The 12,872-nt window shown below is 37.2% G+C and overlaps 1 protein-coding gene across 2 annotated transcripts in view; it reads left to right on the top strand.

The window, feature by feature from the left end:
• The window catches only part of KHDRBS3 (KH RNA binding domain containing, signal transduction associated 3), a 72,284-nt gene that overhangs the window by 35,154 nt on the left and 24,258 nt on the right, over window positions 1-12,872 (top strand). For both annotated transcript variants that reach the window (XR_001921107.2, XM_018076244.1), the window contains exon 5: window positions 1,707-1,899. Coding sequence is in view for 1 of the 2 variants with exons in the window: in XM_018076244.1 (XP_017931733.1) it covers window positions 1,707-1,899 (193 nt within the window). In the remaining variant the exon portion in view is untranslated. The remainder of the gene's footprint in view (window positions 1-1,706; window positions 1,900-12,872) is intronic.

Below are 12,872 nucleotides of genomic sequence, written 5' to 3'. Positions count from 1 at the left end.
ATCTACGCTAGCTTGAAAAACTGTACTTTTTTTCTTCCCTCAAATGCTTTTCCATGTTTTTCAGCATGTCCTATTTCCTGCTTTCACTTGCACCCTGTCTGAAGGATGCTACGATTATGCCTAGTGATTCTTGAATCTTTAATGCCTTTTTTTGACTTGGTACTGACTACTGTCTATGCCAATAGGTTCATTTCCCTTTCTTCAGCTTCACTTGGAAAGTATCACATTTGCTATTTCTTTATATTACTTCAGCAGGCTGTGTCTGGGAACTTCACTGCTCACCCCTGCCCCCACTACAATGAAGTCAAATAAGCAGCTGGTACCCTGTCCTGAGGAGGCATTCTACAGATTAGCCAAAACCAAGTAATAAGAACAGTTTTAAATCACTTACTCTCTAGGCTTGTTTAAAATACTTTGTGACTGTGTTTTGATCAGTAATTAGAATTAATAAAATCAATCCTGATGGTCTCTTTACATTTTTGCATTCCTCATTCAGTGATGCAGTTTTTGAAATACTGGTTATTTGTGATAAAACGATTGCCTTGTTTTCTGATTACTTCACCAATGTGAAGTTATATGAAATGGGATAGGAAATCTTAAGGCCTAATCTGGACCTTTATAATATTGTTTAAGTTGGAAATTTCTACTGAAATCAGGACAGTATTATCACTCAATTACTACTCTTGAGATTAATTAGATAATGGTTTGATAGATAGAAAGGTAGTGTAGAACTTGTGCTTTGTTTCCTTCTATGTATCTGTTAGAGTATACAGTGAGGGTCTGATTTCCTTGGAACAAGTCTATATGCCCACAGCAGTCATTTAGACTCAATTGTAGTCCATGGGGTAAAATTATCTCCTTTAAAAAGGAGATGTCTATTAGCAATGTTTAAAAGAGAATAAATTGTGCCAGTTTCTCACAGATTGTACCTCTAAGTATCTGCCTTTACTACAGGGAGGCAGGAGGAGAGGCCATCTCTAAAAAGATCAAATGTTTTTGAAAACTGGTTTAACTGAAGTCTCATATTTTTCATCCATATGTTAAGTGACCAGAGTAATGGGATGCAAGTTAATGTTTATCACACTTTCAGAATTTTTAAAACAAATATACTGTTATTTCCTGTTTTTAAATGCATATAGAACATCAGGTTATATCCTATAATCACCCTGCACATTTATTACATGTTTGGATGTTTACTGCAACATCTAGAAGTCTCTTCAGAACCAGAAAAAGTGTAATTTTTGTGACCCAGTCAGTATCTCACATGCAGTGTGATTTTTGGATTGTGTTTAGGAGCTTGCATGGAATCAGAAAAGAGTTGCAACTGATTCCTCTGTGCAGGGTTTGAGTATGATATAGCCTGACACCTTCAAATTAATCTGTTATTCCATGATTGAGATTTCATGTGCTAGAAGTTAAAGTCTAGTGAAGTTGTCTGATTCCAGCATATTGTTTTGGGTGTGTCTGTGTATGTGAGAATGGCTCAAGCCAGTGCAAATTTCATCACTGAATCCTGTGTCTAGTGTGTATTCTTTGCATAATGTGCGTAGTTGGATTTAAACATACAGAAAAATGACAAACTCTAAATCTCTTTTAGACTTTTTCTGGCTGTAGCAAAGCAAAATTGCCATGGTGTGCAGGAGGGAGGTGTTGGAAGGGAGGCCCAGTGTCTGATGTTTAATGGTAAGTGATCCATGTGTTCACAGGGGCCGTGGAGGGGTGCCTCCACCACCAGCAGGAGTACCCAGAGGGGCACCAGCACCCAGGGGAGTGCCTCCCAGCAGAGGACCAGTCAGTCGTAGCCGGGGACTTCTGGCACCCAGGGCAAGAGGAGTCCCCCCTCCTGCAGGATACCGGCCCCTCCCGCCGCCCCCGGCACAGGAGACCTACGGGGAATATGTAAGTGGAGCAGTGACATACTGTGTGTAGTGTGGAACTGAGGAGAGATGAGCCTATCCCTTCAGAACTCTGTAGATTCTCTTTAATTAGTACCTAATTAAGTCTTGCATCTGTAGCAGACGTGGTCATCTCTCTTCACTTTTTCAGACTTGAGCTGTTTCTTATTAAAAAAAACGCTTCAGGTTATGTATATACACTACCATAAAGACATTGTGCATTTGGCAAAATAGTTATGTACCTCTTAAATGTACCTCTTATATTAGGTTTCTGCTTTACAAAAATCTGAAAAATCACGATGCTGTAGACTTTTAATTCTCAGCTAAAACAAAATAATATTCTTCTTAAACCTATCTTTGGGATCATAAAGCTGTTCAATGATTAAACAAATAAAATATTTTTATGAAAGCTTCAGAACTAATCCTAAAATTTTTACAAGGTACAGTGTACCTCAATAAGCCATACATATTTATCTTTATTTTATTAAACATTAAAATCATGTCAAAATGTTTTTTATATTGTACATGACAAAATGATGTGGTTATGAATTGTTAAGGTAAACTTAAACTGGACTTACAGAGCAGTAAGATAAAGAAAAAAGATCATTAAATCAAAATTATAGTCATGAAAATGGACTTACAAAAATAATATCTTCAAGGAGAATGTTTTTAATGTTTTTTATTTATTGAAGCTTTGTGTGCCCTCTTTACAGCCAAGTGTGTCTGGACTTTGTTATTTAGACTAGATAAAAAGGAGTTCCTGAGTTCCAGAAAATGGTTTTGCTATTTAGACATTTTTTGTTTCTCTCAACCTTTCTTTCACCTGCTTGCTCCCTCTCTTCTTTCACTGGCCCCTGCCAAAACCCTCTACATAAATCTCGGCCTTTGTCCTTTCAAACAGAAACTCAGTTTTCTATATAGCACTTACAGCTTTATGCAGAAAAGTTTAATGTCATTGGTATAAACATTTATGCATATAACTGAACAATTCTGAAGAAGTTAATGTAGTTCATTAATTTTGAGGAAGAATACTTGAACAACATGTCTAAATTTCCCCTGGCTATACTTGACTAGTCAAAGTGGGTGCTGCAAATGAGTGATTCTGTCACAATGCTTTTAAAGGAATCAGTCCTCATTAAACAGCCTGTTTCCAGGACACACACTCTAGAACATATGGAGATATGATAGAATATAAACCTATTTGAGTAAATTCATATTTATATATAATCTGCTATTTATAGCAGGTATTTATAGAAGTGGCATGGAAATAACAGCTTTTTGAGTCATTCTCTGAGAAGTAAAGCATAGATCAGGATACTAAGTAGAAAATAGCACAGTAAAGAAAAACAGTGCTATGCTAAGTGACTTCTAAAAGGAATGTTCTCTAGAACTGGATCACTTATCTTCCAAACAAGATACCTTAAATAGGATAGATATACTTAAAGCTGTAATTGATAAAGCAGTGCTAGATGGTCCACTTTAAAATTACTCTATTTCTTTTCTCCTTTGATAAAATGAGGTTTCTTCAGAAGGAAGTTTAGCTAGGACACAAACCATTGGTGTATTGTGTGTTCAGTGTTAAATTTAACGCAGGGCATTTTACCTGTCCGTTCACAGTACATTATCAAAGTGCTTTAACTGTATCTTCTACAGGTTAAGGTAGCATGGTAGGAGTCACTAGTAGTATTTCTGCCCTTTCCCTATTAATTCCTCTTTAGCTATATCTAATATTAAAACACTACTTTGCCAGGCTGAGCAGAGTAAGGTCTCACTGGTTGAGAAGTGTCTGTAGGATAAGAACATCAGTAAGACCAGGGGTATCATAAGAAGATATTTTAAGCAGCATCAAAGCTTTGGAGACTGGAATATCCAGAGATTATAGAGAAGCCTTTACAAAAGTATAGGGTTTGTATGGCCAGGTTTTGATAAGTGGGTGGGGTACAGAGGTGGCTTCTGTGAGAAGCTTCTGGAAACTTCCCTACGTCCAACAGAGGCAATGCCAGCCAGCTCCAAGGTGGACCTCCTGCTGGCCAAGCCCATCAGCAATGGTGGTAGTACCTCTGGGATAATGTATTTAAGAAGGAGGAAAAACCTAAGCTAGAGAAGTCTATTCCTAAAGGGCTTCACCCAATGGAAGAGTCCCACGCTGGAGCAGTTCATGAAGAACTGCTGTCCAAGGGAAGGGCTCACACTGGAGAAGTTTGTGTTGGACTGTCTCACATGGGAGGGAACCCACACTGGAATAGGGGAAGAGTGTGAGGAGTCCTGTCCCTGAGGAGGAAGGAGCAGCAGGGACAACATGTGATGAACTGACTACAGCCCTCATTCCCTGTCCTCCTGCACTGCTGAAGGGGAGGAGGTAGAGAATTTGAGTGGTTGAGTCTGGGAAAAAGGGAGGAGTGGGGGGAAGGTGCTGTAAGGTTTAGTTTGTATTTCTCTTTTTCCTACTCTGATTTCATTGGTAAGAAACTCATTTCCCCCAGTTGGGTCTGTTTTGCCTGTGACAGTAACTGGTGAGTGATCTCTCCCTGCCCTTGTCTCAAGCCGTGAGCTTTTTGTTAAATTTTCTCTTTACAGCTGAGGGAAGGGACTGACAGAGTGGCTTTGGTGTGGGCACCTGGTGTCCAGTCAGGGTCAACCCACCACAAGGAGGCTTTCCATTGAGGATTGGAAAGTCTGTAAGGATTCATGAAGCTTTTCATTCCCTTAGGCTTATAAACCCCTGCTTTGTACTCATTAAAATAATGTGAAAGTGTGCAAGTTCAGGAGGAAGCAAATTGCTGATGGAAGCCTTGAACCACTCACTTCTGTAACTCTGCAAATATCTCAAAAGGTGATTCAGGGCTTTCAGTGTGTAAAGTCCTTGCTCGTTTCTTTTGTAGAGTGCTATTAAGTGTGTCTTGTGACAGACAATGAATCACAAGGAGCCTCCCTTTTCCTTCACTCGCTCCCTTTGCTAACTTTTTCTGTAGTCCTTGAAACCAATGAATTTATAACATCTATGAGTAATTTACTCAGTTCTGTTTCTTGCCTATTGTGATCTCTCCTTCCTCTTCTTGATTAAGTAGTTTTCTAAAAGACAATAACAAAGTGGGAAGGGTATTACTTATTTCATTCTGACAAGTTGAGTTAATTTTGGAGGCAGTATCTCACATGGGGAAAATTATGTCACAGGCAAAAAGTCATTAATTTGAGTGTAGATGTGTTTTAATGTGGGCTCAAGATCAAGAAAATTGGGTGACCATTGCTGTCCTGTGTTTAGAACTCATAGGTGAGTTTTCCAGATGTTACCCATTATAGAAAGTTCTGCTCAGATATAGGCTGCCTCTGTCATCTGTCAGCTTTCTGGGGTCTCTGTAATGCTGGCTCTTGAATGCTTTGGGTTTCTCTGCAGAATTCACATAACCTTATCAGACCAGCAACAACACTTGCACATTTTTCCAGCTCAATGTAACTAGTTTTCCCATTCCACTGTTGCCAGTCTTACTTATGTATGTCTCTCAGCCCCAGTACCCATTCCTCCTGAGACATCACCATATTGTTAGTACCATGATGAAGGTTTTGAAGCCACTAAATGACAGTTCCTTATCGTTTTCTCTGAAAATGTCTCTCTAATAGCTGTAGCATCAGCTTAGATAGCAAATATTCAGGCCTCTACAGCCAGCCAGCTTTATAATAGCTCTGTTTGCTGTGATAAACTTTCTCTGAAAACTAACACGTCTCCTATTTTTATTTCCTCAACTGCTCAGGTCAGGAGAAAACCTAATATGACATGGGAAGCATGGTCAGAATTATTTTTATAATACTTGGATAAGGGAAACCATACTAGGTGGATGCTTCATTTATTGAAGCACAGATGGTTTCAGGGACATCTTTCCTCTTAATTTTATTCAAATTGTTCTCATTGAATTATACTGTGTAATAGATAAAAATATTTTTATGTATTGTCAAGTTGACAGTTTATTCCGTTAAGATAAGAAATAGAAGCTGTATTTAAATAGTAGCTGAAAATGTTAAGCTTTTCCATAATTTTTCAATAAGCAGAAAATCAGTAACAGTGTGCTAGCAATTCACTGCTCTTTAATAAGGTCAATTCCTTAGTGAATGTTCAGACAACATGGGTTAGAACAGAACTGCTCAGTCTGTTACTGTCTCTTAACAGTTGCTGCTCTTTGCCTCTTCCTATTGTCCTCCTCTTAACAGCTTCAGACCTCTCAGACTTTTTTTCCTAATTAGTAGCACAGCAGTGGGACTGAAGCTTTTTAAGAGTAGGCTTTTATTTGCTGCTGTTTTTATTTTACAAAGGTAAATGTTTTGTAAATATTCTGTCAATATTTCACTTCTGTACTTTGCATGAATATATTTGTTATGCTGTGTCAAGTCCTGCTTTGGCTGCTTAAATGTGTTAAATGCAAAGTGAGATTTATCAGAGTTCCTAATCAACTTTTTAGGCATTAAAAATTAGACTTTAAGTGGCAGTGTGGAATGTCTGTACTGAAAAGCAAAACTCATCAGTCTAGCATGTTATGGCCAAGATTCACTTCAACACTATGTTAGAAAGCAATCAGATCTAAATATTCCTCCCAGTTCTAGGGTAAGTTTGTGGCAGAGCTTTAGTTCTGTTTGTGGCAATTTCATTAATGTTTTTTTGGGTTCAGACAAGGGCTACCTCAGTGGCAGATCTTTCTAATGCACTGACCACATGTGTAATTTCTAGCAGTTAATGCTTCAATTAGAATGCTCTAATGACATTGCTTTGTGTAATAAGAATTGAAATTAAGATGAAATGTCCACTAGTAAGAGACCGAGGGAACCTAATGAATGTTAAGTAACTTGTAACTTGAAAAAGAACTTTATGAACTATCTCCAATTACATGCCAAGATTATTTTAGCTTAAAGACACAGGCTGCTCAGAAGGATGTATAGAACAGTTGGATGCAAAAAAGTTACATGATAAACTTCTAAAACTACTCTTTAAAATCTGTGTTTAGTTATTTGCTGATTCTGCAAGACCCTAAAGCTTAGGTATTATTGTTTTTAAAGCTTTATAGTTCCTGAAGTAAGTAGGACTTAGGGGAAGTTGGTTCACAAATAACATTTGGCTGGATGGCTAAGAAATTAATTTCATGATCCAGTGATTATTATAAAATATGAATGTAAGTATCCATTAGTGAAAAGAATGATTGCAAAGTCTAACTATTTACAGGGGAGTACCCATTCAGCTGAAAAACCTATAGCCTATTATTTAGTTCACTTTCTTTAGAAAGCTACTGCAAATTCTGCTTTAATCTGCAGCCTTGAGCTTGAATTCCCTGTCTCCTTTTTGAGATCATAATTACTTGAGATTCTGAAAAACTGAAAATTAGGATTAATGTGGAAGCAGTTTCTTGGAGCTATTAATACACTGCTGAATTTGCATGGTGAACTGTTTTTAACGTAAATTTTTCTCATTAACGTTCACTTGCTGTTTGTGGTTGAAGAAGGAAAGATTGATAGGAAAAAAGAACAAAAATTCTATATACCATATTAAAAAACCCCAATTTTTTAATTTAGAAATAAATGCTTCTTTAAGTTGAGGTGGCAGAATATTACCCAAAGTAAGGGCTAGTCTAGATGATATAAGACTTTGAAAAGAATGTAGATTCTTGAATGGAGATCAAGTATAACTTCAATGTTGCTTTGCAACAGTTACACCATGTTTTAATTTACCTTTGTCTTCTGAATGTTGTTAACTTCCTAATGACAGTCAGCATTTTAAATCAGTGGTTTTGTTTGCTTAGTTGTTTTGAATGTGAAGCTTTTTGTTTGGGTTTCTGGAAGCTACTGAAGTAGCTTCAGTTTCTGAGAACTGGAGAAATTCTTTTGTCCATGGTGTTTCTGTTCCCCTCTGTGGATAATGTGGTTTGCACTTAGGTATTACACACTTTTTTAAGCAGTGTGTTTGCTGAGTTCTGGCTTTTCAGAAGTGCTAAGACTATTCCTAAAGTCAGGGTGAATTTGAGTAAGACTTTTGGAAAGAAAGTGCATAACATGAAAACATTATTTCTTGTCTTCCCCCCCCCTCATTATAATGTTCTTTTTCATGCTAAATAGGACAAGCAAGAAGAGATAAATGTACATGTTTCAGATTTTAAACCCGCCCTTCAATTGTTTTGTTTTACTTTACATCTTTGACCTTGTCTGGGATTTTCAGGATGAGATGGAGTAAGAGAGAATGGAAAATATTTCCATTTTCCCAGGAACTCAGGTGACATAGGCTGTGGAAACAGAAGAATATTCTGGAGAAAAGGTTGAAAAGCTTTTCCACTTGCCTATCTCAAAGTTCACCTATCAAGTTCATATAAAAATCTTTTCAAAGTATTTTAGTTTAAGCTGCTCATCTAAAACTTGGTGTTACTGAATGAGTTGTCCTTCTGATTCCGACACTGCTTCCTGCTGTTGTGCATAGAAAACAGACTTGTTTTGGTCTGGCAGTAATTTGCTTTAAATGTTACTGTCTAAAGTCATTACCAACTCCTCGGGGGTTTTTTGAGGTGCATGAAAAACAATCCTCTAGCACATCTCTCATTCCAGGAATACCTTATTTGTTCTGGTTGAATATGTACTAGGCTTCTTCTAGATGAAAACAGATGAAAATTTCCAAAATAAGAGCTTACAGTCTGTGCATGTTTGCTGCTAATGTCCTTAATGAGAGCACTCAGACTTTAGATGGTAGTAGCTACCCATATTTGATTTGATTGCACCATATTCCCTGTTGATTAAATGATGGGAGTGATGTTACTTCCACGTAACAAAATGGCTGTTCTTTCCCTTTGCAATTCTAATTTAAAAAAAAAAAAATTCTTCATTGCACTGCACTGATGTTGTTTTGTGTTTTCTCCTTCAAGTTAATCTCTGCACATTTTTTTTTAAATTTGATAATTTTTATCTGAAAGGAATACATTCCTCCAGTATTCTGGGATAAAGTACCTGGGGTAAGTATTAGTTTCAGAGAATGATGAGGGAAAGAAACAACCACCTTTATCACCTAGTGGTAGAGGCCCTAATTTTTTCCCTTGGATGGATTTCCTTAGATGGGAACAGCTGGAAAATTGATTTCTTATTGAATTCACAATTTTTTTTTCTAGCACTGAAAATTACTTTTTTGTTAAAAACTGTTTTTACCCTCTTCTTTCTTCCACTGTTGTTCTTTGAAATATTGTTCGATTTCCCTAAAAAGGGTCCAAACACTAGTCTGTCAGTGTCGCTGCCATCAGATTTTAACTTAAAGCCACCATTTCCTATTCCCCACCAACATGGATGTGTTTAGAGTACTGTTATAATTAGAAAGAAGCACTGATGAGCAAGACTTAGCATGATTTATAATGTTTTGGGTACTACAGATGCTTTGGCAAGGATTGCTTTTATAATTTTTTGACCTGTGATAGTAACTTAATGTATTTGAAGGGTGCTTATTTACCCATTGCCTTTGATTCTGTTCGTGAAAAGTGTCTGCAGTTCACAGGGAGAAATTCCAGTTACCAGTGCTGCTCTTTGGATTTATCTCAACTGTGGGCACTATCATTGAGACCACTGCAGATAGAACCTCTCTTTAAGAAGAAATGCTTATAGGTTGCCTTAATAAGGGAGCTTATTACTAAGATTTGAGATTTTACAGAATAGTTTCATACTCTTTTCAAATGATCTGTCTTGATTCCGTTTATAGAGTGAAGATACGATCTTGTTTGGCCTTTTGGTTTTTGGACTGGAATAGGAAATATGGCTTTGCCACTAAGCTTTCTAATATCTGAGTGTCTTTAGGAATAGCTCTTTTATGATTTGTGTAATATGAATAGAGAGAGAAGGCCATTGTATTGCATTTGGTAGGTAGTAGAAATGTAGACACTGTCATCCATGTGAAGAATAATGGCTTTAGATATAAAAATGAGTGCTTTCGTAAGTACCTGAAAGATGCCAAAAAATCAGCGGGAAAAATGCAATGAAAGATTCTTATGGAGGTGTAGTTCTTCCTGTATTATAGAAATCTATATAGCAATGCTTGTACTCAGTAGAATGTACTTAGTACAGTGGTGTACTTTAGTACAGGATATCTGTGCATATAAGTTCTGTCCTGTCCATTTTCATTATATATGTGTAAAAATGAGTTATTTTCATTTAAGTTAGCGTGTTATTTTATAGTAATGAAACATGCCAGATGGCCAAGGATATTTCACCTAAATACTAAATGAAGTCAAAGAAAACATTTACTGAAACCACAAGAGGTCTGATTCAGAAAGAAAGTACTCAAGTAGTGTGGATCTAATTTAAAATGTAAAACATTCTGCATTGGCTGACCCTATTTGTAACCTCCTGAAAGAGCAAGTTTTCAAATAGTGTATGACTAAGAGCAAATACTGTCAGACCTAATTCAGGGAAAGCTCTGAAACATACTTCAGCTGCCCCTGCCTAATTGCTACTTCAAGGGAACTGTGCACAGTAAACACATTTTGGAATTTGAATATCTTATCTCTTAACAGAACAAGCCATTGAAAGCAAAACCATTCTATTTTTGGAACATGTTGCACATGTTTATCTCTGTTTCAGTGTAAACTTTGGAGTTTATAACTGCAAATATTAGGGGAAAAGTCTTTACTGTGAGGGTGGTGAGGCACTGAAACAGGTTTCCCAGAGAGATTGTGCATGGCCCATCCCTGGAAGTGTTTAAGGCCAGGTTGGATGGGGCTCTGAGCAGCCTAGTCTAGTGGAAGGTGTCCCTGCCCATGTCACACAGCTTGATCTTTAAGGTCTTTTCCAACCCAAACCATTCCCTAATTCTGTGAAATATGGAAATAAAAAGGAATTGATCTATTTAAGCAGATTATAGTAATCACAACAGCACATTTTGATAGCTTTAATTCTGAGTGACTGGAGTCCCGTGTATAAACTACAAACCAGATATCTTTCCATTCAAGGCTTACAAGAGCCACCTTCAACAATATTATAATGCAGGGTCTAATTTCAGCAGTGCTGAACTTTTAAGTAGCTCACAAAGTGGTGAACAGTAGTGAGTCCTGGGAAAAAGTTCTCTGGAAGAGGAATGCGAATACTAGAAACACTTCAGTCTCATATAGCATGGACTTCCTCAAATTTTCCTTTTGTTATGCTGGACATTTTGGGAAGGATCTCCTTATTTCAAAACTACTTTGTTCCTTTGTCTTCAAGAAGTCAGTTACACCATAATTTCAAAGTAGTCTGTTATCCCCTTTCCTTCATGATCAAAATAGTTTACACAGATGTGAATAATGGGAATGATTGCTTAAGAATTCTCCAATGATTCCTTAGTGGCAAAGCTTTCCTGACATGTTAGAAGATTAATTTCAGTCCTCTGCTTTCATTTGTTGCCACTGCTGGATACGCACAGCCTGAAGTTTGGAAGCTCGTCTTAGGGATGGCTCATTCACAGTTGGGAGATTCTATGAGAGGAGACCAAATGTCATGTAAATGTTCTGGAAAAGAGCAAATAAGTTGGCTCAGGCAGATTCAACTGTTGATCAAGGTCTGTATTGTTAACAGATGTCTGTATATTGCATCAATAAGTAATAAGGTGCTTGTTTGGAGTAACTGCCAGGAGGCAGTGGTTTGGGGGATTGGTCTGTGGCTTATCAAGAGAAACTCGTATTTGATAAGCAAGAAAACACTAAGACTTCTAATTTTTAGTTTCAGGACAGTGAATTACTGAAAGAGAAAACGCATTTCCTTTTCAAGTGGGACACTACTTATCCATGGATCTCTGTGCAGCAGACAATTGGAAGAATTCTAGTTTCTTCTTCCCAGCCAATGAATAGAGTCACTCATTTGTGCTGGCCAGTATTCACAGACAGCCTTCTCCTAATCACTGCTGGGAAACAATTATTTGCACTGATCTAGCAGTGGTGAAGCTACATTGATGGACAGATTGCCTGTTTTCCATATAAACTTGCTAAAAGCTCTCAGGAATTTTATTTTCCTATCAGTTATTTTGAGGATGTCACTGGCTTCTGCTGTGGAAAGCTTTTCTTACCATGCCTAGAAAGCTGTCAGATTCCCATCACTGGAGATGTTTTCAACTAGAGTTGGACAATCCATCATTTATCATTCCTATCTAATTGCTACTACTGGCCAGTTTTGTTTTCTGTCATTGCTGAAAGATTCTTAAAGGTTCCTTTTCCTGGAAATGTTGGTTCTTTATGAAACTTGATCCTTACATTGCCAGGGTTTGATACACACTTACTCAGAAAATACTGTATATATATAATATTTATATGATGAGGATGCCTGATTTTAATTTTTCTGGTCCCTCAGTCTTCAAAGTGTCTTCTCATTAGGTCAGACTCATCTTGCAAAAGCTGGAGAAGATACCCCTAAATATCCATTAAGGTCTTTGGATATTTGGATAGGATTTGAATATTAGGATTTACTATGAATCAATACAAAGGATATGCCATTTCTACTTTTCCTTTGTTTAGCTCAGGTATATTATTAGACAAAACAGTAAATTGATGACAGTTCCTTGGATTTCTATAGTTGATCCTTCTCTGGGAAAACACAGCATAATTGTCACTTGTTTTTATCTTCAGCTACAAACCATACAGAAGTTTGAGTTAGTGCTTTGTTCAAATGGTGTTTAAATCCAGTGCTGTTTTGGGAGGAGTGTTACAGTGTATACTTACATAGTGTGAATAATGTGGAGAGGAGTAAGAAATCCTTTACTTCTAGTTTCTTAATGGCTGCTAAACTCCCACAAGTTGAAGAGCATACACAGGGCATTCAAAGTAGCAAAACCATCCTTCTTTCTAGTCTTATTTCTGGGAAACTTCTTTCCTATCTGTAATCTACATAGAAAATTGAATTTATTATCCAGAAATAAGTCAGCTACCTAAGTCAGGTACATAATATTTATTCAGATGTTTTGATTCCTGAGATGCGTCCCAGAGCTTTCCTGAAGATTGGTAGTTCACT

The sequence above is a fragment of the Manacus vitellinus genome, unplaced genomic scaffold (assembly GCF_001715985.3).
Source record: "Manacus vitellinus isolate BGI_N305 unplaced genomic scaffold, ASM171598v3 scaffold_1_pilon, whole genome shotgun sequence".
NCBI lineage: Eukaryota > Metazoa > Chordata > Aves > Passeriformes > Pipridae > Manacus > Manacus vitellinus.
Note: the sequence above shows the minus strand (reverse complement) of the source record. Positions and strands in the feature narration are given on the sequence as shown.